Source organism: Nycticebus coucang, chromosome X, assembly GCF_027406575.1.
Source record: "Nycticebus coucang isolate mNycCou1 chromosome X, mNycCou1.pri, whole genome shotgun sequence".
Lineage (NCBI taxonomy): Eukaryota > Metazoa > Chordata > Mammalia > Primates > Lorisidae > Nycticebus > Nycticebus coucang.
This window is the reverse complement of record NC_069804.1, coordinates 23,394,152-23,421,771: the sequence shown is the minus strand read 5'-3', so window position 1 is coordinate 23,421,771 and position 27,620 is coordinate 23,394,152. Positions and strand designations below refer to the sequence as shown.

Sequence of the window (27,620 nt, the reverse complement as noted above, 5' to 3'; positions counted from 1 at the left end):
AATCTTTATGACCTTTGGTTGGGCAACAGTTTCTTCCATGTGACACCAAAAGCATAGCCAACAAATATAAATATATATATAATTTAAAACTTCTGTGCATTGGGCGGCGCCTGTGGCTCAGTCTTTAAGGCACCGGCCCCATATACCGAGGGTGGCGGGTTCAAACCCGGCCCTGGCTGAACTGCAACCAAAAAATAGCTGGGCGTTGTAGCGGGCGCCTGTAGTCCCAGCTACTGGGGAGGCTGAGGCAAGAGAATCGCTTAAGCCCAGGAGTTGGAGGTTGCTGTGAGCTGTGTGATGCCATGGCACTCTACCCAAGGGCCATAAAGTGATACTCTGTCTCTACAAAAAAAAAAAAAAACTTCTGTGCATTGGCTCAGTGCCTGTAGTTCAGGGCACCAGCCACATATACTGGAGCTGGTAAGTTCAAACCCAGCCTGGGCCTGCCAAACAACAATGACAACTACCAAAAAAAAACAGGCGGGCGCCTGTAGTCCCAGCTACTTGAGAGGCTGAGGTAAGAGAATCGCTTAAGCCCAAGACTTTGAGGTTGCTGTGTGCTGTGACGCCACCACGCTCTATGGAGGGCAACATAGTAAAACTCTGTCTCAAAAAAACACAAAAAAAAAAACAACAAAAACTGTGCATCAAAGGACACTATCAAGAAAAGCAGAAACAATCAAATGAATGGGAAAAAAATTTGCAAGTTTCATAACTTATAAAGGCCACATATATATATATATATACACACACACACTCTTTCAACTCAAAAATAAAAAGGCATATATCTCGATTTAAAAATGGGCAAAGGATCTGAATAGATTTTTCTCCAAAGAAACACAAATGGCCAATAAGCATATGCAAAGACGCTTGATGACATTATACATCAGGGAAATGCAAATCAAAATCATAATGAAATATTTTCTATCCACTAGGATGACTATGATCAAAAGACAGATAATGAGTGTTACAGAGGGGATGCAGAGTAACTGGAACCCTCATACACTGCTGGTGGGAATATAAACTGGTACAGCTGCTTTGGAAAACAGTCTAGTAATTTTTCAAAAGGCTAAACACAGTTACTGTATGATTCAACAATTCCATACCTATAATATATACCTGAGAGAAATGAAAACACAAAAGCCTATACACAAATGTTCATTTTGTATTTGTAACACCCCAAAAATAGAAACAACTGAAATGTCCATTCAAACTGAGAAATATTCATACAATGGAGTATTATCTAATAATAAAAAGAATGAAGAACTCATACAAGCTACAAAATGGATGAACCCTGAAAACATGACTGAAAGGAGCCAATCACAAAAGACCATATATCACAGGATTCCATTTATACAAAACTTCCAGGCAAAACCTATCAAGACAGAAAAGTAGATTAGTGGTTGCTTAGGTCTGGAGTGGAGGGAGAGGGTTGGTGGGAACGACAACTTAAGGGTATGGCGGTGTCCCATTTAAGTAATGAAAAAGTTCTAAAATTGATTGTGATGAGTCACATAAATTTGTAAATATACTGAAAACCACTGAACCATACTTTTTTTTTTATTTATTATTATTATTTTTTTTCTTTTGGCCGGGGCTGGGTTTGAACCCGCCACCTCCGGCATACGGGACCGGTGCCCTACTCCTTGAGCCACAGGCGCCACCCTGAACCATACATTTTAAATGGGTGAACTGTATGGTATGTAAATTATATCTTGATAAAAACGTTACCCTTGAAATTTATTTCAACACTTAAGTTGAATCTAGGATTAGGAAGGAACACCTAAGTCCTGTCCATTTTCTCCCTAACTGTACTAATTAAAAGGCATAGGAGAGATCAACAAGATCTAAGAAGTGATACCTCTCATGATTTGACACTGATCATGTTAACATCAGAGGCACTCAAAGAATATTTTGTTAACTGCTGCTTTTGTAAGGCAGTGCCTGACTCATCACCAACAGATGTTCTCCCAACTTTTCCTATTGCACAAACTGATGTTACACAAAATGGCATCTTGACTATTCTAGCTGCAAAGCATAACTCCAGAAAGCTGAAGACTACTTGCAAAGAAATTAGGGGCAGTCTGTCAGCTGCTTCAGATTAAAGGAGAACTAAGAAGCAACCTGAGTAATAAGGAAATGACTCAAACCCTCCGCTTCTCAGACATCCAGAAAACTCCTAAGGGTCATGAAGCAGTACCACCATATCTAGTCTGACCAGATGGAAAAGCTATACTGGTAGAGAAGACAGGTATCGCTAATATCTTGGATGAGGCATGATGTCCACAAATTTTTAGCTATAACATTCATATATTCATTTATTGAACAATTATTTCATATTTAATACTGCATATGGTTTGACAGGAAGATACATAAGCAGGTAAGACACCAGGGGATAGTTCCTGTCCTCAAGAAACATATGATCAATTTAAAAACAATCATTAACATCTAGACCGCAAAGACTAAATAAAATTTGTCTTCCTGGCCAGGCACAGTGGCTCTCACCTATAATCCTAGCACTCTGAGAGGCCAAGGCAGGTGGATCGCCTGAGCTTGGGAGTTTGAGACCAGCCTGAGCAAGGCTATAGTCCCAGCTACTTGGGAAGCTGAGGCAAGAGGATCACTTGAGCCCAAGAGTTTGAGGTTTCTGTGAGCTGTGACACCACAGCACTCTACCAAGGGCAACAAAGTGAGACTCTGTCTCACTTTCATGTATACATGAAACAAAGGTTATATACACTGAGCTGTCAAAAAACAAGAGGTGTCACGTATGGAATTTTCCACTTATGGTGTCCTGTTGGCACTCAAAAGTTTCGAATTTTGGAGCATTTTGGACTAGGAATGTTCAACCTAAATTCAAAAATAGCATTTTCATACTAACTAGAGCATCTTATTTATTATTATTATTTTTTTGAGACAGAGCCTCAAGCTGTCGCCCTGGGTAGAGTACCGTGGCTTCATAGCTCACAGCAACCTCCAACTCTTGGGGCTCAAACGATTCTCCTGCCTCTGCCTCCCAAGTAGCTGGGACTACAGGCGCCTGCCACAACACCCGGCTATTTTTTTGGCTGTAGTTGTCATTGTTGTTTGGCAGGCCTGGGCTGGATTCAAACCCGCAAGCTCTGGTGTATGTGGCTGGCGCCTTAGCTGTTTGAGCTACAGGCACAGAGCTGGCAAGAGAACCTCTTAAGCCCAAGAGTTTGAGGTTGCTGTAAGCTGTAATGCCACGGCACTCTACCGAGGGTGACATAGGAAGACTCTGTCTCAAAAAAAAAAACGAAAACCTTCCTTCTCTTCCTTTTCCCAAAACCTCCTTTCTTGCATGGGCTCTTCTCCTCTGCCTACTTCTTAAATACCCAAAGGAGCCATATTAGACACTCTTAGTTTTATAAGCACTCTCTAGTACCACCATCCATTTCCAATATAGGACACACTTCCTAAATTCTGTTGTGCCACATTTCTTCCTCCAGCCACAAACTCTCAAAATTCTTATTTTCAACTGCCTAGAAAAAACCACCACCAGACTGTCCCCAGCAAAAAATTCAAACTTTTAACAGGTCTTAAATCCTTCCCCCCACCACCAAATCTACTCTACCTCTCAAGCAATGGCATGACCAGGCACTTAATCTCCCAAGGTAGGAACCTTAGGGTCATCCTTGAATTATCTTTCTCCCTTAAATCCTTCCTCAGCCCTGTTTTATCTGTCATCAAACCTCATCCATTTTACTTCCTAATCTCACTTGAAACACTCCCCCTCCCCCACTCATCCCCTTTACTGTCATTGAGGTACTTTGGATCGTCTTTATCACATACACAAATCATTTCAACTACTCTCTACCACTAATCTCTCCCACACTAATTCTTATTCCACATTACTATCAGGATTATCTTCCTAAAATAAATTCAAAATTAAAACAGGATATCATTTTTTTCCTATCCAGATGAGCAAAAACTAAAAAGGAAAATAACACTCTGTGTTCGTTAGCATGTAGGGACATGGACAATCTCAAAAATGTGGTGAGGGAAATTGTATTAAGCAAAACACCAAGGCAATATAACCAAACTTATAAATGTGTGCACTCTTTAATCCAGCAATTAATTCCATTTCTAAAAATTTATTCTAAGAAATAAAACAAAGTACACAAAGATATGTAAGTGCATCCTGAAGTTCATTCACATCATTCCCTTTTTCATAATATATCACTTGCCTGGAATGTCTTCCTGCCACCCAAGTCCTTCTTCAGCTTATAAAACTAGGACCCATCCTTGAGTTCAAAGGTCATTCACTCCATCCTGTCTCCATAGCAATTTAGTTGCACCTCTGTATCATACCGCAACCTTTCTCTCCCACAGTAGACTATAAACTCTCCAGCGACAATAGTTTGATACATGTATTTAGCACATATTCATATCTGTACTGCCTACAACATCTGATACTACCTATAACATCTGATACACAGGAAGGGTCCAATAAACATGTGTTGAATGAAGACGTTTCCTTCCTCTTTCCATAAAGAATTCTTCGATTTTCAAAATCTCAAGAATTTTTAAAAGGGGGCGGCGCCTGTGGCTCAAGGAGTAGGGCGCCGGTCCCATATGCCGGAGGTGGAGGGTTCAAACCCAGCCCCGGCCAAAATCCAAAAAAAAAAAAAGAATTTTTAAAAGGTATTTCCTAAAATGCTGGTAGACTCCAATATATGTTATAATACATTCCTGTATTAAAACAAGTATTCAAGCTTTTTTTTCCCTCTTCCAGGGACATTGTCTAGAGGCACTCAGAATGGTGCGTTTATGTACCATCGTAGGCTTTCCGACAATATAGCCTCTACCAACAGCAGGCTGTCCCGAACCCCTGGTAACAGAATTGTTTACCTTTATACAAAGAAGGTTGGGAAAATACCAAAATCTGCATGTGGCGTGTGCCCAGGCAGACTTCAAGGGGTTCACACTGTAAGACCTAAAGTTCTTATGAGGTTGTCTAAAACAAAAAAAAATGTCAGCAGGGCCTATGGTGGTTCCATGTGTGCTAAATGTGTTTGTGACGGGAATAATTTATGAGGTGATTATTGAACCTCCACGTGTTGGCTCTATGACTGATGAACATGGACATCAGAGGCCAGTAGCTTTCTTGGCCTACAGAGTAAATGGACAATATATTATGGAAGGACTTGCATCCAGCTTCCTGTTTACAATGGGAGGTTTAGGTTTCATAATCCTGGAATGATCCAATGTACCAAATATTCCAAAACTTAATAGATTTCTTCTTCTATTCACTGGATTCGTCTATGTTCTATTGAGTTTTTTCATGGCTAGAGTATTCATGAGAATGAAACTGCTGGGCTATCTGATGGGTCAGAGTGCCTTTTGAGAAGAAATCAGTGGATACTGGATTTGCTCCTGTTAATGAAGTTTTAAAGGCTATACCAGTCCTCTGATATGAAATGTGGAAAGAACGAAGAGCTGCAGTAGAAGAATTATCTAGTGAAGTGTACTCAAGCTTGGACTAAAATTTCTTCTTCGTATCAAAGACAAGTTTATCACAGTCTCTTTTCTTGCAGACCTATACTGACTGATGTACCAACGATGTTAAGTGGCGTTTTCCTCTTAGTTTTTCGTTTCTTAAAAGTATACTCCATATCTACACCTATAGTACTGAATAAAATTATCTTTTACAACCCCATTAACATTTTTTGGGATATTTCCGATTTGCGGAAATTCACATAAAATCAGGAAGCGAGATTCCATAAGCTGAGAACTGTGGACAGCTGGTCAGCTTTACTTATGGTGCTTTGCCTTTAAACAGAGGGTGTGATAGTACATTATTTAAGATATGTCTGTGACTGAATAAGATGTATGAAAGGAGCAGAAATAAATAATGTTTATAATTAAAAAAAAAAAACCCCAGGTATAGTCCTTGTAAATTTATAGTCTCTTGAGTCTTTACCTATTTGTAATAGCTCCTTAAAGTAAAGTTATAATCCACACTGGATCACAACTGTGGTCTATCCAACCCAGAATTTTATCTCTGAAAGTGGTATCAAGAAATACGTTGTGGCTTGGTGCTTGTAGCTCAGCGGGTTCGAAACCAGCCCAGGCCTGCCAAACAACAATGATAACCACAACCAAAAAACAGCCAGGTGTTATAGCAGACACCTGTAGTCCCAGCTACTTGAGAGGCTGAGGCAAGAGAATCACTTAAGCCCAGGGGTTTGGGGTTGCTGTGTGCTGTGACGCCACAGCACTCTACCAACGGTGACCTAGTGAGACTCTGTCTCAAAAAACAAAACAAAAAAACACATTGTAAGAAGACACTGCTGTCCTCCCAGATGCTAAGACATTTAGAAGTGTATTTCCAAACACTTTACTTTTCTTTAATAACCTAATATGAATCTATCATATTTGAAATCATGTTTTGAAAAGTTTCAATTCTATGCCATAGCTCTTTTTCATGCTCTATTATATAAATTTTTTACATATTAAGAACTTAAGTATTACATAATCAGTACTGTGTATCCATATGCAAGAATTTAAGTAGCTTGGTTATACATTTTTTTTTCCAAGTTGAATTCTTTTCTAGTTTCAAAGAGGGTCTCTGCTTCTAATAAAGGCTGTTAACAGCCTAATCTCATCTTTCATGATTTTGCAAAGTTCAGTTCTATTCCTTTCAGCTTTTGTCTTTCTAAACTGAAGAAACCTCATCTTCCTACTGTGTCCTTATATAAGAACAACTCTTTATTCTGTACCATTTCACTTTTCTTATTTTGACTTATTTTATGGGCTCCAAACTAACAATTCAGGTAGGCCTTAGAAATTTACTTATTTATTTGAGATACAGTCTCACTATATCACCTTTAGTAGAGTGCCATAGTGTCACAGCTCACAGCAACCTCAAACTCTTGGGCTTAAGAGATTCTCTTGCCTCAGCCTCCCAAGTAGCTGGGACTACAGGCGCTGGCCACAACGCCGGCTATTTTTTTGCTGCAGTTGTCATTGTTGTTTAGCAAGCCTGGGCCAGGTTCAAACCCTCCTGCCTCGGTGTATGTGGCTGGCACCCTAACCACTAAGCTACGGGTGCCGAACCAATTTACTTTCATTTTATAAAACATTTAAGAACATTTCACCCTTGATGTAAGTTAGCAAAGGCCGCCTTCAAAAACAGCTTTGACAATCACTGTACCCCCAAAGACTTACAGGAAATCATAAGGTAGTCCTCACAGTTGCTTTTGTCATCATCTTGCTGGTCCACAGGGATCCCGTTGGCATCTATGACAGCTTCAGAGGCACAGTCTGCTACCAATACTTCTTCTGAAACTACATCAGTGCTCAGAGGATCAGTGACAATTTCTGCTTCTACTACACTATCATGAACCACATGTTCAACATGCCCAACATCAGACATGTGTATAGATTCACTTGTCAAGACGTGTTCTGGCATAGATATTGAGGCTGAAGTGATGTCAGAAGCTAAAACATCATCTGGGACTGTGCAATGAGCTAACGAAACTTCTTCAGTTACATCTGAGTCCAGCACTTGCTCAGGAATGATGACCGTTTCAGTTACATCTGCTTCTTCCATGATATCTGGACACTGAACATCTTCTATAACAACGTCCTCAATAACATCTTGAATTACAACTGAGTCTGGGTCATCAGGAACAAAATTATGCACAGTTATGTCTGAATCCACAACATCTGAAACAAAAACAGTTTCTTGCACTTCCACAACAATCTGATCACCATCCATGTGTGCAGCATCAGCTCCTTTAAAAAAAAAATAAAATGACAAATTTTATTATTTTTTTTTTATTTTTATTTATTTATTTTTTCCTGCAGTTTTTGGCCAGGGCTGGGTTTGAACCCACCACCTCCAGTATATGGGGCTGGCACTCTACTCCTTGAGCCACAGGCACCGCCCTAAAATGACAAATTTTAGAGAGGCATGCATGACTATCTCATTAATGTAAACGTTATTTAATTTTTACCAGGAAAATAGACTAGCTCCTTAGTTTTCTCAAACATTAACATAGATTAAAGAAATAAAGAGGGGACCTGTTTTTGAATATTTGAAAGTCATTTTCAACGTAAGACCTTTTGTACTCATCCCAAATCAATTAATAGATTTAAAAAAAAATACTAGAACCAATTAAGGCAATCACAGAAAAAAAAAATTCATGAAAGGAAAATTCTAGGAACATACAATTAAACTCATATAAACTTAAGAGAAGAGTATAAAAATTAAGTGAGAAATGCATCTTGGGGCAGCAAATACACGATTTTCCTTCTTCAAATGTTTTTTCTTATTGCTTTGCCTTCGTGCTCCATCTCCCTCTGCTCAACTCCTCTCTCCCATGTATTTCTTTTACTTCCCTTCCCTTTTTTTTCATTTCTCCCTTCATATTCTTCTCCCTTAGCTCTTGTGCAATACATTACCAATACCCTCCATCTATGACTATGAAAATTTAGAAATCATCCTCTGAATCTAGGATATAAAAGCATTAGTGCATAAATGAAAAGAGAGAAGGCCACAGTTAAGGAGGAAAGACAATTGGTTGAGGAGGCTCTGGGGATAGATACATATGATGAATAAAAGCCCAGCTGCGCTGGGGTGGCAGAGAATAACTGTCCCAACTTCACCAGAGTACTCTCCCTCTAGCCTCCTCTTGTCCTCTAAGATCCCACCTTCCCCAAGACTATTCTCAGAATATAGGAAACCCTACTCTAGTCCATTTTGCAATTAAGGAATGAAGGTAGAGGACTGAATCAACTGAAGCCCAGTGAAATTAAATGACTTAACCAAGATCACAGTTTGTATAGTGTATGATGCTCGGTAAATATTATTCTGAATGAATACCACAAATGGCAATAGAGATCTTATATCCTTACCAAAAACAACATAAAATAAAACAAATCCAGGATCTTGGCTCCTACAAACAAAGTTTTTAAAAGGCTTACCTAAAAAGCTATTTCAGTAGATTAGTGCTTCTGGTTGTGACTCAGACCAGGCTGAATCCAAGCAGATGCCTAACTCAATAACTGTGTGTCACTGACCAGGCCCTAAGAGAAATACATGGCTTTGTCTACAAACAAAAATGATATAGGACTAAGGAATACCAAAATTGTAAGAATTTAAAGTCAATACATATCCATTTTATTTACATCTATAAAATAAAAATATCTGTAATTTCTTATAATTATACTTAATTCTATAAAATTTCTACAGAATGCTTTGTACTTATTTGTTTTCAATATTCTCAATATTATCATCAAGTAACAGATTACTGTAATCTCCATTGTGCAGATATGAGCACCAGTTACAAAATCTAAATCATAGAACAGGGTTGGACACTTATTAGTTTTGTGACCTTGGGCAAGTCATTTAACCTCTGAGTTTCAGTTTCCTCACCAGTAAAATGAGGACAGTAGCATCTGCCATGCATACCTCACAGGACTGTGGTGATGATCAAATGGGAATATATGAGAAGTGTTCTGAAAAACTGTAATGAGAGGTTTCATTATTATTATGACATATGAAAATAGAGGCCCTGGCAGATTAAGTGACTTGCTCAAAGATAAACAAATACCATAAGTGTTAACAATCAGGACTAAAATGCAACAACTTAGCCCATGACCTAGGCTTGTTTGTGGCAAGACTAAGTGAATAAATACTGTCCATTTTTCTCCAAAGAGCATAGTCTCTCTTTCATGGACATGAAATTAAATTTCATGGGGCGGCGCCTGTGGCTCAGTGAGTAGGGCGCCGGCCCCATATGCCAAGGGTGGCGGGTTCAAACCCAGCCCCGGCCAAACTGCAACAAAAAAATAGCTGGGTGTTGTGGCAGGCGCCTGTAGTCCCAGCTACTCGGGAGGCTGAGGCAAGAGAATCACGGAAGCCCAAGAATTAGAGGTTGCTGTGAGCCATGTGACGCCATAGCACTCTACCCAAGAGCGGTACAGTGAGACTCTGTCTCTACAAAAAAAAAAAAAAAAAAGAAAAGAAATTAAATTTCATGTTCCAATGAAGAATTATAAACTTTACAATTATCACTATCCAAATGAAATTACCAAACTTGAGTTAAAAGACTATTCCAAGTTGTTAAGAAAAGCACACGTATATCCTCCCACTGGATTTAGAGATTAAAGAAAATTTAAAAATTTAAAATCACTAATATTGAATTTCTTGATAAAACTGAATTGCTATTTCCTTAATATACTGCAATCTGATCATTCATAGTCCAATGGAAAACTTGTTAGCATTTTATTTATAAAAGTTACTAGCTTAGCTTGGTGCCTGTAGCTCAAGTGGCTAGGGTGCCAACCACATACAGCAGAGCTGGAGGGTTCGAATCTAGCCTGGCCTGCCCAACAATTGATGACAACTACAACCAAAAAAAAAAAAAAAAAAAAATCCGGGCGTTGTGGTGGGCACCTGTAGTCCTAGCTACTAGGGAGGCTGAGACAAGAGAATCGCTGAAGCCCAAGAGTTGGAGGTTGCTGTAAGCTGTGACACCATAGCATTCTACCCAAGGCGACAGCCTGAGACTCTGTCTCAAAAAAAAAAAAAAAAGAAAAAAAAAAGTTACTAGCTAGTATGATATAAAACCAAGTGTAAGCACTTTACAATATATATACAATATTGAGAACCATGGGTAATCTAAAATTGTGAATATCTTTTTCCCCTATTTTTAGAACTTCATGAAAACAATTTTCCTTGTATACTCTGGGGAGTGAGGAAAGACTCGATCTTCCTAAAGCAGAAAGCCCCTTTTGACAGGGGGGTTGGGGGGGTAATAAAAGTAGGATAAGACTAGAATGTCAAGGGCTTTCTTTATCTGTTGAGTAATGGAGAACAGAAAAGTGACAAGATCCACATGTTATTTTGCAATGAGTACTCTGATTGGTGGGCTAAAGAGACAGAAGGTAAAGAAAACAGCATAAAAGTTATTGCAGACCAAGAATGAGATGAGAGCCTATCTACATGGTAAGGGGTAGAATGAGGAGAAGCAAATGTAAACAAGGAATATTTTCAAAGGGAGAATATTTTTTGTGGGATAAATGGACAAGATGGGAATAACTGATTAACACTAAGGTTTTGATATTGCTGCTGTTACTGATAAGAATACGAGAGTTGGTTGTGAGGAAGCCAAATTTTTGAGGAGGGGAATAATAATGTGCTCACTTTAATATCTATAGATTTTTGACAGGATAACAAGATAATCTAAGTGTGAATATCAATGTGAGTCTAGTAATTCATCCATGTGATAATCAACTCCAAATGTGGTAGATGGGAAATGGAACAATCCAAGTAGTTATACCTGTTGCATCAAAAAATGAGTTTGGCTCTTGTGATTGTAATTCAAGTCCATCTTCATCCATGGCCTTTAATTCTCATCAGTCACAGCTCCTAAATCAGGGGGAAAAGTTAACCAGGCCATTAATTTTTTTTATATCATATATTAAAAACATCATATTTTCATTTCTGAGATACTCAAAGGTGAACATCTATCAAAAACTTATCTACCTAAAATAAACAGGAACATAATTAACTTACAATGATATATGGTCATCTATATGACAAGGCAAGGCAGATACCTGGTAAAGTCAATGTTGCCTAGATTTCCTCTTAAATAGAAGCAACAAACGTATTGCTTACACACATCAAGAGCACATACCTTGATGAATTTTGACACATACATAAACATTTGTAATCACTATCAAGATAAAGACAGAGAACATTATCAGGACCCCAGCACTCCTGTCTCAAGTCTGTAACATTCTATGCTCCCGTAAGGGTAACCAGTTAATGTTCAACTTAAACACATTCTGTAGCTTCCAGGAGGAAAATTTCTGCATAATTTTTATGTTACTTCTCTAAATTTAATGTAATCTGTTATATTTCAACCAATAAATTAAATAATGGACTCCCTTTGGGATTTCTGCCTAACCTCTTACCTAATCCTCCAATCTACAGAAGTAAATTCCCATAGTGAATTTATACTCTCCTGGCCATAGTTGATTGGCACTAGCTATAAAATGGCAAAAATAAATTTATCTTTGAGCAAAATAAAATCAAAGTCCCATCCCTACGAATCTGAAACCATGAACAAGAAAATATCTCTCTCTTCTCCCTGTCCCCCACCCTCCTTCTTTCCCTCCCTTACCCTCTATCTCTCTCCTGGTGGTTGCAACACAGGAGATTAGAAAGGTCATTTTCCAACTTCAGCTTAAACTAGTTAGATAAGATGTACCATAAAAAACTAAAAAGAATCCAGTGAGTGCCTTGAGAAACAGTACAGGAAGCAGGGAGGGGAGGCTTATCAAGGGTTTTTTAGCTCCTGGTTCTAGGCCCTTTAAGGTCCAGCTACATTCCTGCCTTAGGTTTTTGCAAGAAACCCCAACAATCTTAATTTTCCCTTTTCTACTTAACCCAAAAACTTACATTAAAAAGAACCTTAACCGGGTGGCACCTGTGGCTCAAGGAGTAGGGCGCCGGTCCCATATGCCGGAGGTGGCGGGTTCAAACCCAGCCCCGGCCAAAAAAAAAAAAAAAAAGAACCTTAACCAAGAATTTTATATCTTTTTGTTTGTTTGTATGCTGATTATTACAAGTATGATACACCTCTTACTAAAATTTCAAATAACAAGAACGGAAGCAGTGGCTCACACCTGTAATCCCAGCACTCTGGGAGGCCAAGGCAGGTAGATCACCTGAAGCTCACAAGTTCGAGACCAGCCTGGGCTAGACCGAGACTTTGTCTCTAAAAGTAGCCAGGCATTGTGGCAGGCACCTGTAGTCCCAACTACTCTGGAGGCTGAAGCAAGAGAATCGCTTGAGCCCAAGAGAGTTTGAGGTTGCTGGGAGCTATGATACCACAGCACTCTACCAGGGGCAACAAAGACTCTGTCTCGAAAAACTAAAAAATAAATAAATAAATAAAACTTCAAATAACAGTTGGGCGCAGTGGCTCACACTGTAATCCTAGCACTCTGGGAGGCCAGGTCGGGGGACTGCTTCAGCTTATGAGTTTGAGATAAGCCTGAGCAAGAGGAAGACCCTGCCTCTACTAAAAAATAGAAAAACTGATGCAAAAGGATCACTTGAGCCAAGAGTTTGAGGTTGCTGTGCGCTATGATGATGACATGGCACTCTACCCAAGGTGACAGAGTGAGACTGTCTCAAAAAAAAAAAAAAAGAAAAACATTTTTTTTCCAATAACAGAAATACGAGTCACTTTTCTTTCTTTCTTTTTTTTTTTTTTTTTTGTAGAGACAGAGTCTCACTGTACTGCCCTCGGGTAGAGTGCCGTGGCGTCACACGGCTCACAGCTCACAGCAACCTCTAACTCTTGGGCTTACGCGATTCTCTTGCCTCAGCCTCCTGAGCAGCTGGGACTACAGGCGCCCGCCACAACGCCTGGCTATTTTTTTTTGTTGTTGCAGTTTGGCCGGGGTTGGGTTTGAACCCGCCACCCTCGGCATATGGGGCGGGCGCCCTACTCACTGAGCCACAGGCGCTGCCCACGAGTCACTTTTCTAAAACATCAGCTAGGTAATATCATTCTTCTGTTCAAAAATGTGTAATGGGGCCATTTGTGGTGGCCATGCTTGCAATCCTAGCACTCTGGGAGGCCGAGGCAGGAGGATACCTTGAGCTCAGGAATTCAAGACCAGCCTGAGCAAAAAGCGAGATCCCATCTCTGCTACAACAGAAAAAACTAGCTGGGTGTTGTGGCCAGCACCTATAGACCCAGCTACTCAGGAAGCTGAGGAAGGAGGATCATTTGAGGTTGGTTGCTGTGAGCTATGATGCCACTGGTACTCTACCCAGGGCGACAAAAGGAGACTGTCTCCAAAAAAAAAAAAAGTGTAATGGCTCCCTGCTGCCTCCAAATAAAGTTGAAACTCCTGTCAAGTAAGTTTCAGCCCCAAACTACCTTTCCCATTAATATCTCCCCTTACTTTCCTTCAAAAACCTAACTCTACCACCACACACATGACCACACACTTCAGGCAAACAAAAACGCCCACATCCCTTTAAAACCCCAATTCTATATTTTGTTCAGGGTTCCTGACCACTTTCCTGGGACACTTTCCCCCCTTTTATCTCTGATCTTTCTCCCAAATCTCCTTCCCCACTAAAATAAAGAGAGCTAGAAAGAATTTCTCCCTCCTCTCCATTGCCACAGCACTTTACCCTTGCTCTCTTCTAAAACCACCCATGTAATTCTTTTTCCCCCTTTAAAAATGAAAAATGTAAATTCATCTTCAGAGCATAATAAAATACTACATGAAATTAATCCAATTAAGAAAAGCAACAAAGGAGATTCATTAAGCTTTTTAAGAAATTTCCCTATGCAAAGCTAATCTCACCAGGCACCATGGCTCATGTTTGTAATTGCAGCACTTTGGGAGGCTGACATAGACAGGAGTTGAAGACCAGCCTGAGCAAGAGCAAGACCCTATCTCTATAAAAAAAACAGAAAAATCAGCCCAGCACAGTGGTGCACAACTGTAGTCACAGCTAGTCAGGAGGCTAAGGCAGGAGGATCCCTTGAGCCCTGGAGTTCGAGCTTGCAATGAAGTATGACAAGGCCACTGCACTCCAGCCTGGGTAAGTGAAACTCTTTGTCTCAAACAAAGAAAGAAAGAAAGTAAAATTAAAAAAACTTAATGCCATTGAGCTCTAAGAATTATCCTCTTACAGAAAAACTTTTTCTTGGCATTCATCCTCCTTGGATTTTCTAGTAGAGTATGACAATTCCCTCAGTCTTGAAGTTCTCTCCTTCCTCCGTTTATTTAAGAGACATCCCAGTTCTCTTCCCACCTCCTTACCTGCTGGCCCAGGTTGTGCACTCAGTCCTCTTCTCTTCTGTTTTCTCTTTATTCTTACAGTTTCAACTACTATTTACACAAAGATCATTCCCAAAACCGACCTAACACTTTCAGTGGACTGTCTGCCGAATATTTTCATCTGGATAAAACTCAGCTTTTTCTGGACATGACCACTGTGGCCTTTTACTTCTTCTCTGCAATTACTTCTCCTCAACTTCTTGAGAATCTGTCCTTTTCTTTTTATTCCCAGTGACCATTCCCTCTCAGCTTCGTATTTCATCCCTAGAGGATGAAAATGGCCTCTGGGCTGGCCTTGCTCCTTTCAGCCACTCCCACAACAAATGACTAGAAACCATAGCTGGTGCCAAGTACTGAGGCATTCCTGCATCTGTGGGCAGATTAATCCTCTTGAAGCACTGCTTTGATCATCAGGCTCAGAACACTTCAGCAGTTCTCCAATATTCAGGGAGCTCTGCAATATTAACCCAAGCTACCACAACAAACTTATTTATTGCTCTCCCCATCCTTTTACATCACATGCATTTCCTAACAGATACTCTAGCCTACATGGGCATGCTCACTCACTTTAAGTGAGCAGTTATTAATTGTTCATCAAAAATTGTTTTGACTGGGGCGGCGCCTGTGGCTCAAGGAGTAGGGCGCCGGTCCCATATGCCAGAGGTGGCAGGTTCAAACCTAGCCCTGGCCAAAATAAAAAAAAAAAATTGTTTTGACTGGTTATTTTTCCTTCTATTTTATCATTATAAAAACTCAAAACATGGGCGGCGCCTGTGGCTCAGTGAGTAGGGCGCCGGCCCCATATGCTGAGGGTGGCGGGTTCAAACCCAGCCCCAGCCAAACTGCAACAAAAAAATAGCCGGGCGTTGTGGCGGGCGCCTGTAGTCCCAGCTGCTTGGGAGGCTGAGGCAGGAGAATCGCCTAAGCCCAAGAGTTAGAGGTTGCTGTGAGCCGTGTGACGCCACAGCACTCTACCCGAGGGCGGTACAGTGACACTCTGTCTCTACAAAAAAAAAAAAAAAAAACTCAAAACATTTTGGACTTCCAGAGATACCTCCCCCCACCCCAAGTTAGAACTGCTAATTCCCTCTGGCAATCAGAATCAAACCATGTTCTTAGAAGGGAACCTACTTGGAAAGAGTTCTCAGACTATGATAAAGTAAGGGTACAAAAAGGGTATTAATGTAACTGAAAGTGTCCATGCCTTTGCAGTAGGAATCAGGCCCAGAGACCAGCTGAACCTAAAGACAAGTAAGCAGAATGATTCAGAGAACCAAGATCTAAGACTTGGGTGAGCAAGTACTAATATTTAGTCTGATTACCAAATGCCCTCAAAATATTTCTGGGACTCCACTAACACTTCAAACTCAGTTTCAAAAGTCAAGATGCTAAAAATGCTTCTGAAAGAATTCACAGTAGAAAAAATGCAGGGTTTTAAGGGAAATAATGGGCTGAGAGAAACCCAGTAAATTCATAAAAACTTCCTTCCATTTCTTAAAATAAAGCAATAAAAGTTAACATGTATAGCAATAGCATTTTATCATCCTAAGATAAGGATCAGGAATATAATTTATTTGTTCTATATCACTTCATGCCTAGACACTTCCCTAATCTCCCTCGGGGGGCAACTTAACGGGATGCTTATATATTCACTTTGATTTTATAGCTAACGTGTATACAAAAACCACTTTTCTGCCTTTGGTCTTCCAAAAACTCAATGCCTTTTAACTCTATGACTCAACTCTAATTCTCCCTAAGTCATGCTTAGAGCACCGAATTTTATTATACACGGTAGATGGACTTGCTCAAGCTACAGTAAATGCAAACAAAAACAAATCTGTCTATAGTAGAATTCTTACAGAAAAATTAGAACTGATGAAAATTCACATTTAAAGCCTAATTAATATCTTCCTTCTTAAGCTACGTTTCTTTCCCAATTATTCCCCATGTTGTTAAATGTTAGACATCATTTCTCCAGATAATCTTATTTTCATATCTGGAGTCATATTTTACTTCTCTTACCATGTCTGCTCTTAAATTCGTCTCAAAGCCAGTAACTCTTAAATTCATAACTTCTTTATTCTCACTCCTACACCTCAAACAAGCTCTCATCTCAAATCCAGATCCAATGAGCCCTTTCAAACAAAAGACTTGAGCCCTTCTTGAACTCCGAAAAGTTTCTTCTATTGTTTCTATACTTCCATTTTCTCTATTCATTCTTATTAACACTTTTTGTTTTTTTTGACACAGAGTCTCAAGCTGTCACCAGGGTAAAGTGTCATCGTAACTCACAGCAACTTCTAACTCTTGGGCTCAAGCGATCCTCTTGCCTCAGTTGTTCTATTTTTAGTAGAGACGGGAGGGGGGGGGTCTTACTTTTTTTGCTCAGGCTGGTCTTGAACTCGTGAGCTCAAGCAATCCACCCATCTCGGCCTCCCAGAGTGCTAGGATTATAGGTGTGAGAGCCACTGCGCCAGGCCTTTATTAACATTTCTATTATAGGATGTAGAGACTCCTAAATCTAGCTAGCCTCTGTACTGCTTTAACTTTTCCCTCATATTTTCTAACTTTGTCTTTCTACTACATTCTTGAATAATATCTGAATTCTTTCTTCTAAGCTAGTTAATTTGATCTTCACCCATCTATTGAATTTTTATTTAAAAGATATTTTAATCCAAAATAAACTTTTATTTAAAAGATATTTTAATCCAAAATAAACTATGTGGGGTGCAGTGGCACATACCTGTAATCCTAGCACTCTGAGAGGCCAAGGCAGGTGGACTGCCTGAGCTCAAGAATCTGATACTAGCCTGAGCAAGAGCGAGATCCCCGGCTCTAGAAAAAATAATAAATAGCTAAGCATTGTGGCGGGCACCTCTAGGCCCAGCTGCACAGAAGGCTGAGGCAAGAGTATTACTTGAGCCCAGCAGTCCGAGGTTGCTGTGAGCTATGACACCATAGCATTCTACTAAGGGCAACAAAGTGAGACTCTGTCTCAAAAAAAAAAAATAATAATAATAAAACAAAACAAACTTGGTTCCCTTTTCATAGTAATCTTTCCTTTATTTTTTTTCTTTTTTTTTTGGTGGACATGTATCTCCCCAAATACCTCTGAGAATTGAGTTTATTCTGTACACTGTATTAAACTTATCTCCTCTGGTATTTCTTATTCAGTTGGTTGAATCTGGTCCCACTCTTTCACACTGCAGGTTTTCCTCAAAAGCATGGTTCTTCTTGGTTGTCCGTTCACATTTGTAGATGAGGGTATAAACTAGAGTTACATTCTGATAGCTGGGGTGGATTTCCCCAGCCCACGTGAGAATCTCAGTTTACCTAACAATGAACTTGAATTCTGACCACAGGAGTCTTATACTAGAATAAGTCCATAGGAGAAAGAAATCACAAAACCAGCCAGGCTCTCTTTTAATAATGGAGAGTATCCCACCCTCCAGGTACTGGAAGTTCACTATCCCTCAGGATAGCTGTAAGCTACTGAAAGTAATTTCCTATGGACAAATACACAATTCAGAGAGCTAAATTTTGGGCATTATCCCGGCAGAAACACCACTACAGACATCTATACTGATAGGTAAATGGCTTAGCTTTCCATAGCTTTAATTTATCCAGCTGTGCTTAAGGCTTGCTCTTTCTCCCAGGACCTCCTTGCTTTTGAAGCTAGTAGTACTGCAGGATGCCAAATCTTGGATGGTCCTTCTACTGTCTGAATAGGGCCATAGGGCTCACTAAGCTCTCTTGGGTTTTGCAATTAATTGACTCCAAATTGCCTTATTCAACCAGAAATTCATCATATTCTGATTCATACCTCTTAGGTTTTCTTGCTTCTTTGGATCTTGTATTTCTTCCTTAATGTGATTTTAGTAGGAAGGAAAAGTAAATGTGTATGTTTACTATCTACATTGAATTTGACACTATTATGAATTTTTGTGTGCCAAATTAAACAGCATGGAAATATGTAAAAACAAAAACGATAGACTTATACTGGCTCAGCGCCTGTGGCTCAAGCAGCTAAGGCGCCAGCCACATACAGCTGAGCTGGTGGGTTCGAATCCAGCCGGGGCCACCAAACAACGATGGCTGCAACCAAAAAATAGCTGGGCGTTGCAGCAGGCACTTGTAGTCCCAGCTACTTGGGAGGCGGAAGCAGGAGAATCGCTTGAGCCCAGGAGTTGGAGGTTGCTGTGAGCTGTGATGCCACAGCACTCTCCCCAGGGTGACAGCTTGAGGCTCTGTCTCAAAAAAAAAAAAAGAAAAGAAAAAGAAAAAAGATAAAGACCTGTAAGACTGAAGATTGGAGGGAAAAATCAATAGTAAGTTACAACAATTCTATCAACACTTGACAGATAAATTACTCAATAAGTGGCCCAGCGCCTATGGCTCAAGCGGCTAAGGCACCAGCCACATACACTGAGCTGGTGGGTTCAAATCCAGCCCGGGCCCACCAAACAACAATGACAGCTGCAACCAAAAAAAAAAAAAAAAAAAAAGCCAAGCGTTGTGGCAGGTGCATGTAGTCCCAGCTACTTGGGAGGTGGAGGCAGGAGAATCGCTTGAGCCCAGGTGTTGGAGGTTGCTGTGAGCTGTGATACCATGCACTCTACCCAGGGCAACAGCTTGAGGCTCTGTCTCCAAATAAATAAATAAATAAATAAATATAAATACTCAATAAGTAAGGAAAGAGAAGATGTGTGTAATTAATAATACTAATCTAATGGCTGTAATTCAAATTCCATTCCCTAAGAAAAGAATATTTTATTTTCAAACAACCTTGCCCACCCTGTATCAAGAACAGGAAGAGGAAGAGAACGTATCAGTTGTTGTAAATATCAGAACTCCATCCTTCCTTGCCCTGTCCCAATTGGAACTTTTGTATTCTTTGCTCAAAAATTCAATGCCAAGTTTTTGTTACAGATTAGTTTTTCCATAAAAGCATTTTCAGTCAATCAGTAATTTCAAGGCTGTTTGTTTAAAGTCTTAGAGTCCAAACTTTCACAATCTATTAAAATTTGGCCCTAAAATGACAAATATGGTATTGTTTTTCCATAGCCCCTATTCCTGCTCAGATTAAGAAATGGCAAAAAAAAAACCCTCTGAACTTAGTTGCACTGCTGAGCTAAGGAACACTATTAAGACTAGCTTGATGTCAGGAAATGCATACACTTTCTAACTAGTTTTCAGATATCTAAAGCAGTACAGTCTCCTTAATAAAATATTTCCATTTAATGCATCTAATAATTTATCTATATAACATTCTATTGTATATCATAATGGAAAGAGCATACCAACTCAACTTTTTGGATTACTCATTTTGATTTTATAGTGAAATTAAAAAAAATAGCTTATTACCTTTGTTGAAATTTGGAACAGAAATCCTATTCACGTTTCCTCTAATGAAGTATTCTGGCTTAAGTTGCGGGTATACTGGAGTGGTATGTGAAATACTTGATGTGATCAAAGGATGAAGACAGTATTTTGACATAACATGAAGTGGAGATTAATTTAGACTACGTTGCACATAAAATAAGCTAAATAAAACTGTCACAGGTAAAATTTTTAAAAGGTTAATTTCTGTCAAATGCAGTATATAATAAAGGCCAATACTATCAGAAACTGTTTTCTTCAACTTTTCTTTTTTTCTTGTACCTGTCATCTTTCCCAAAATTTGGGCATGTGATTCATCTCTGAACTGGTCTTTCCTATAGTTAACTTAGCAATTGCTTTTCCTGTCAAACCTCTTCTCAATGAGCAGTATGTCTCCTTGTATTAGAAAATATTTCTGGTTAGGTGTGGTGGCTCACGCCTACAATTGTAGCACTCTGGGAGGCTGAAACAGGTGGACTGCTTGAGCTCAGTAGGTTGAGACCAGCCTGAGAAAGAGTGAGACCCTATCTCAACTAAAAATAGAAAAACTGGGTGGTGCCTGTGGCTCAGTGAGTAGGGCACCAGCCCCATATACCGAGGGTGGCAGGTTCAAACCTGGCCCCGGCCAAACTGCAACAACAAGAAAAATAGCCAGGCATTGTGGCGGGCGCCTGTAGTCCCAGCTACTCGGAAAGGCTGAGGCAAGAGAAGTGCCTAAGCCCAAGAGCTGGAGCTGTGAGCTATAACGCCACAGCACTCTACCAAGGGCGACAAAGTAAGACTCTGTCTCTAAAAAAATAAATAAATAAATAAATAAAATAAAAATAGAAAAACTAGCCAGGCATACTGGGACACACCTGTAATCCCAGCTACTTGGGAGGCTGAAACAAACAGGACTGTTCAAGCCCAAGAGTCTGAGGTTGCTGTGAGCTATGATGATGCCAGGGCAATGTACCCAGGGCAACAGAGTAAGACTTTGACTTAACAAAAACAAAAAAAAAAGAAAATATTTCTGATAATGTATTAGAATTTGGGGTGCTTTTTATTAATATAGTCTTACTTTCAGGTTATTCAAGCTAATTAGTGCTTTCCTTAGTTTTCAGGTAACCAGTTGTAAAAATCATGTGTTGCAGCTTTACAGTTTTTAAAACATTGTATGTATTCCTTTTTTGTTGTTGTTGCAGTTTGGCCGGGGCTGAGTTTGAACCCGCCACCTTCGGCATATGGGGCCGGCACCCTACTCACTGAGCCACAGGCGCCGCCCCCATTTTACATATTCTTAAACTATAAATTTTCTTAACATCACTGCCTTGCCAGATCACCAAGAATGTAACCTATTACTGATCATATTCTTTATCCTACCTACATAAACACATGCTTCCTATTACTGCTTTTCCTAAATACATTACTCTGGGTCCACAAGGTTCTGTAAACTCAGTCCCAACACTAACAATAGTCTTTGTACATCTTAAGTACTGGCAAGAATATAACACTGGGACCTTCAACAACTAGAACAAATTTTTTAAATTACCAGTTGCAGAACTGAGAAGAGATTTTACATTGATCTTTTGCTAATGCAATTAGCAATGTGCTTTGCACATAAAACTTAATAAATCCTTTAATCATTAAAAAAAAAACAGGCTGGACAATGCAGGGGCTGGTTTGTAATACACCTGCTTCTCACAAGACCAACAATAGGCATGGCTTCAGGTTGAGTATCAGCAAGCATTAATTTCATCATCAGTCTCCAGAGCAAAGCTAGGGAGCCAGCTAATTTTTACCAAAAAAAAATAAAAAAAAAACCTCCAAACATGGCTTTCCCCAAGGGGTTGGGGTGACAATAAGATACTACTAGACAATAATCTAAAAGGGGAAGGGGGGATTGAGGAAAAAGCACAAGTATACATAATTTGCAATGAGAAAGAAAAAAAAAAGATATAGAAAAAATGGGGGAAAAGGCTTCTAAGAAAATAATCTATAATTCTACGTTAACACACTAAAAGAAAATGTAAATTACCAGCATTAACTCAAAATAAAAGATAGAAGAAAACCCAATCACACCATGAAATTTTATTTTTTATTTTTTGAGACAGAGCCTCAAGCTGTCACCCTGGGTAGAGTGCTGTGCTTATCACAGCTCACAGCAACTTCCAACTCCTGGGCTCAAGCAATTCTCCTGCCTCTGCCTCCCAAGTAGCTGGGACTACAGGCGCCTGCCACAACACCCGGCTATTTTTCAGTTGCAGCCATCATTGTTGTTTGGTGGGCCCGGGCTGGATTCAAACCCACCAGCTCAGGTGTATGTGGCTGGCACCTTAGCCTCTTGAGCCACAGGCGCAGAGCCACACCATGAAATTTGAAAAAAAAAAAAAAAAAAGAGGAAAAATTGTCTAATGTTACCCTTTCAAAAAGCTCTAAAGCTCTAGGCTTTCCCCAAAGCTTTCTAAATACAGAGGAAGAAAGCTTTCTCAATTCCTTTTACAAAACTAATTTACCATTTAAAACAAAACCAAACAAAAATAATTTAACCTAATTATAAACTTGGTTAATTGTGAATCTCAAGGCAAGTACTGTATTTGCAAATATGATTCATCATGTAAAAAAAATGCACATTCATGTCCACACACACACAATATGGCTTTCCAGAATTCAAGGATGGAGCTATATAATGATCCAAATTAATAGGTCAAAAAAGGAAACTCCTGATATTCTCCATTGATGTTGAAAAGTTGAAATTCAATACCTACTTTTGATTTAAAACCAACGATACAGTCAAACTGGGATAGGTATTTTCTTAACAGTTAAAAAACACAATAAATAGGAATGAAGTACTGATACATACTGCAACATGAATCAGCCCTGAAAACATTATGCCTAGTAATAGAAGTCAGACACAAAAGACCACATATTGCAGGATTCCATTTACATGAAATGCCAAGAAGAAGCAAACCCACACAGAAAGAAAAGTAGATTAGTGGTCACTAGGGCCTGAGGGGAGGGGGCAAAGGGAATTGACTGCTAATGGGATAGGCTTTCTTTTTGGGGTAATGAAAATGTTCTAATTAGTGGTGATGGTTGCACAACTCTAAATCTACTAAAAACCAATGAATTGTATGTGTTAAAGGGTAGATTTAATTACAACTTTATCTCATTATAGCTGTTTAAAAAATACACAAGTTGGCCGGGCACAGTGGCTGATGCCTGTAATCCTAGCATTCTGGGAAGCTGAGGCGGGTGGACTGCCTGAGCTCAGGAGTTTGAGACCAGCCTAAGCAAGATTGAGACCCCACCTCTAAAAAACAGCCGGGCATTGTGGTGGGCCCCTGAGTCCCAGCTACTTGGAACGCTGACACAAGAGGATGGCTTGGGCCCAAAAGTTTGAGATTACTGTGAGCTATGATATCAGGGCACTCTGCCAAGGAGAACAAAGTGAGACTCTGTCTCACAAAAAACAAAAACACACAAGTATATGTGATCTTAAACTGGTTTATGTAAGAACATAAATGATGTCAGTATCACTTTATAACAAAAAAACATTTATTAAACCTAAGGTAAAACACTAAAAGTATTCCCTCTACGTCAAAATTAAGACAAGAATGCCCACTAACACTATTATTATTTAGGATTGTATGAGAATTGCCAGCCAATGCAATAGGTAAGATAATGAAATCTAAGATATAATTATTACTTGAAAGAAATTAAAACTTATTTACACGTGATAGGTCTAGGGAAATCCAGAAAAATCAACCAAAAAACTAAAATCCAATATGAATTCATAAAGTGTGCTGGTACAAAACCCATGTACTTCAAGACAAAAGCTTTTTTTTTTGTAGTTTTTTTCCGGGGCTAGATTTGAACCTGCCACCTCCGGCATATGGGCGGGCACACTACCCCTTCGAGCCACAGGCGCCACCAACAAAAGCTTTTTTATATAGCACTTAAAATGAAAAATCCCCCAGCCTCTGTTGTGGAGCAGAGGATTCTAAATGCTCTCAGCACTGCCAAGGAGAAGAGCCAGACTTGCAGACTAAACTGGGCCTCTGGGAAAGCCCCATAGGCTTGGTTGTGCCTGACTCTGCCCTCCCACTCCTACCCTAACTCTGTCCTGCTTGGCCACCTTGGTCTATGTCATTAGTGGCCTCAACGTACCAGAGATAGACACCCAGGTATCCTCCACCCAGGCCCTGAATGAGGGGAGAGGACAGAATTTAAAAAACAGAGGCAGGGAATTTAGGCTGTGCTAACCTCTCAGCCCCACTCCAGGAGACACTTGGAACCCAGGACTTGCTGGGATTGAGGCGATACAAAATGATGCTAGAGGCACAGGAGATCTGCTGAGGCTATTTCTTTTCCCTGGCTGGCTTGTGGCAGGGGGCGCTGAGCTTGGCACACCCTGGAGAACAGAAGCTGAAGTCTCTGGGGCACTTGGCCCTGCTCCCCAGCACTTGGGTGTAGCCCCCCTCCCCCAGCTGCACCCCCACTGGTGCCCAGCCAGCCAGTACATTAAAGATTTAAGCTGGGCTGGGTGCGGTGGCTCACGCCTATAATCCTAGCACTCTGGGAGGCTGAGGTGGGCGGATTGCTTGAGCTGATGAGTTCGAGACCAGCCTGAGCCAGAGCAAGACCTCGTCTCTACTAAAAATTGTAAAACTGAAGTAAAGAGGATCGCTTGAGCCCAAGAGTTGGGAGGTTGCTGTGAGCTATAACACCACAATTCAACCCAGGGCAACAGCTTGAGAGTGTCTCAAAATAAAAAAATAAAAAAATTTTAAAAGCTGGAAAAAATAAACAAAAGTAAAAATCGGGGGGACAAAAAAAGAAAATTCCCACCGATGATAAGAGTAACTAAAAATTCTACTATGTAAGATTCAAAAAAAAAATACATTATATACAGAAAGCAATCTTGCTCTTAAATACGTAAGATCAGCAGAATTGATTCTTCTTTAATTAACCTCAATATTCAATGAAAATCCCAATACACAATTGTTTTAAATCAATTGACCTTAGACACATAAATCTATTCTGTGCTACTGGTCAATCTGGCTTTGTGCCCACTGTTTTAATCACTGTTGCTTTATAAATAAGCTTTGATATATGGTAGTACAAGTCTTCCAACTTTTTTTTTCAAGACTGCCATTGCCATTCTTGGCCCTGTACATTTCCATATAAATTTGAGCGCTAGTCTACAAGAGAAAAGACAGACCAGAAAGAAAACACATTTAGGAAGAACTAACATCTTTACAACAGTGAACATTTTCAATCCAATGAACATTATCTTTTTTTTTTTTTTTTTGTAGAGACAGAGTCTCACTTTATGGCCCTCAGTAGAGTGCCATGGCCTCACACAGCTCACAGCAACCTCCAACTCCTGGGCTTAAGCGATTCTCTTGCCTCAGCCTCCCGAGTAGCTGGGACCACAGGCGCCCGCCACAACGCCCGGCTATTCCTTGGCTGCAGTTTGGCCGGGGCCGGGTTTGAACCCGCCACCCTCGGTATATGGGGCCGGCGCCTTACCGACTGAGCCACAGGCGCCGCCCTAATGAACATTATCTTTACCCAATAATTTAGGTCTTCTTTCATTTCTCTTAATAAGGTTTTTTTAACTTAGTCTTAGTATTTTGTTGGTTTTATTTCACGGTATTAAATGTTCTTTGACCTTATTATATAAATGGTACTAGTTTTTAAATTTGATTTTCAAATTGTTTATTGCTGGTATAGAGAAATACAATTAATTTTTCCGTCTCAATGTTCTCCTACTATAATGAAATAAAATTAGAAATAAATGTCAAAGAGATAACAGCAGCAAACAAAACAAAATCCCATAAATCTGAAAGCCAAGTTCTAAATAATTTAGTGGACAACGGGAAAATGATAGGCAATAGCAACATATTTAGAGCTAATGTCAATAATATCAAAATATCAAATAATATCAATAATATCAAAGTATCAGCTAATATCAATAATATCAAAAACCAATTCATGTCAAAATCACAGCATCCAGGTATAGGGAGAAAGGCTGGTTAACAGATACAAAAGTACAACTAGATAGGAGGTCTAACTTCTACTGTTCTATAGCACTGCAGGGTTATAGTTAACAATTATTTATTGTTTATAGAGGGTGCCAAAAAATGTATAACATTTTAAGAAAGGAAAAAAACTGTATTAAAATTGTAAAACTCAATATATACAATAACAAAAGATGAATACAAGTCACATTTGACTTCTGTGATTACAAGAGGTGCTCAAAGTGGTTATTATTAGTGTCCAGACCTCAGCAAATAAAAAGTAATACACAGATAACATCTCGTAAAATGTGTATTCATTTCTTTGGCACCCGGTATATTTAAATACCTAGAAAATTCTGAATGTTCCCAACACAAAGAAATGATAAATGTTTAAGGTAATGGTATACTAATTACCCAGATTTGATCACCATACATTATATACATGTATGGAAATCACTCTATACCCATAAATGTGTATAATTATTACATGTCAATTTAAAAAATCATAGCCTCTAATTAGAGCTTAGAGGAAAATTAATCATTTTAAATGTATGTATCATAAAATAGAAATTAAATACTAATGAGCTAAACCTCTAACTTAAATTTTAAAATGTTAGAATAAATGCAAATAAAGCAGAAAGAAAGAAACATTAATCATAGTGGCAAATAGGGAATTATCAATAAAAAGAACTACTTTATTTATTTACTGTAGAGACAGAGTCTTACTTTATCACCCTTGGTAGAGGGCTGTGGCGTCACAGCTCACAGCAACCTCCAACTCCTGAGCTTAGGCGATTCTCTTGCCTCAGCCTCCCGAGCAGCTGGGACTACAGGTGCCCACCACAACGCCTGGCTATTTTTTGTTGCAGTTTGGCCAGGGCCAGGTTCAAACCCACCACCCTCAGTATATGGGGTTGGCGCCCTACCCACTGAGCCACATGCACTGCCCAAGACGCACTATACTTAAAAAGTCTAATAGTATAGGCAAGTTACTGGCAAGACTGATCAGAAAAAAGGAACAAATTATTGAAATTAAGATTTTATAAGGTCACCAGGGAAACCCATATTTTATACTATATATTTGAAAATTTATCTTTCTAGAAAAATTGTTCATTTTGCATAAATGACAAAAAAAAACAAGAATAGCCAAAGAAGATTTATCACCATAAAATAAACTATTAAAAAATCAAAAACCAGGCCGGGTGTGGTGGCTCACGCCTGTAGTCCCAGCGCTGTGGGAGGCCGAGGCGGGTGGACTGCCTGAGCCCGGAGGTTCATTACCTATATGAGCAGCAGTCAGCCAGAGTAAGACCCTGTCTCTACCAACAATATCAAAAACAGCCAGCACCGCAGGAGAAGGAAGAAAATCACCAGAAAAGGAGTACTTCA

General features: G+C 39.6%; 1 protein-coding gene across 2 annotated transcripts in view; it reads right to left on the bottom strand.

Moving 5' to 3' along the window:
* Positions 1-27,620, bottom strand: part of ZFX (zinc finger protein X-linked) — a 66,591-nt gene that overhangs the window by 26,974 nt on the left and 11,997 nt on the right. For both annotated transcript variants that reach the window (XM_053579900.1, XM_053579899.1), the window contains exons 2-3: positions 11,313-11,401; positions 7,192-7,761 (exon numbers count right to left, since the gene is read on the bottom strand). In XM_053579900.1, coding sequence (XP_053435875.1) covers positions 7,192-7,761; positions 11,313-11,373 — 631 coding nt within the window. In that variant the 5' untranslated portion in view covers positions 11,374-11,401. The remainder of the gene's footprint in view (positions 1-7,191; positions 7,762-11,312; positions 11,402-27,620) is intronic.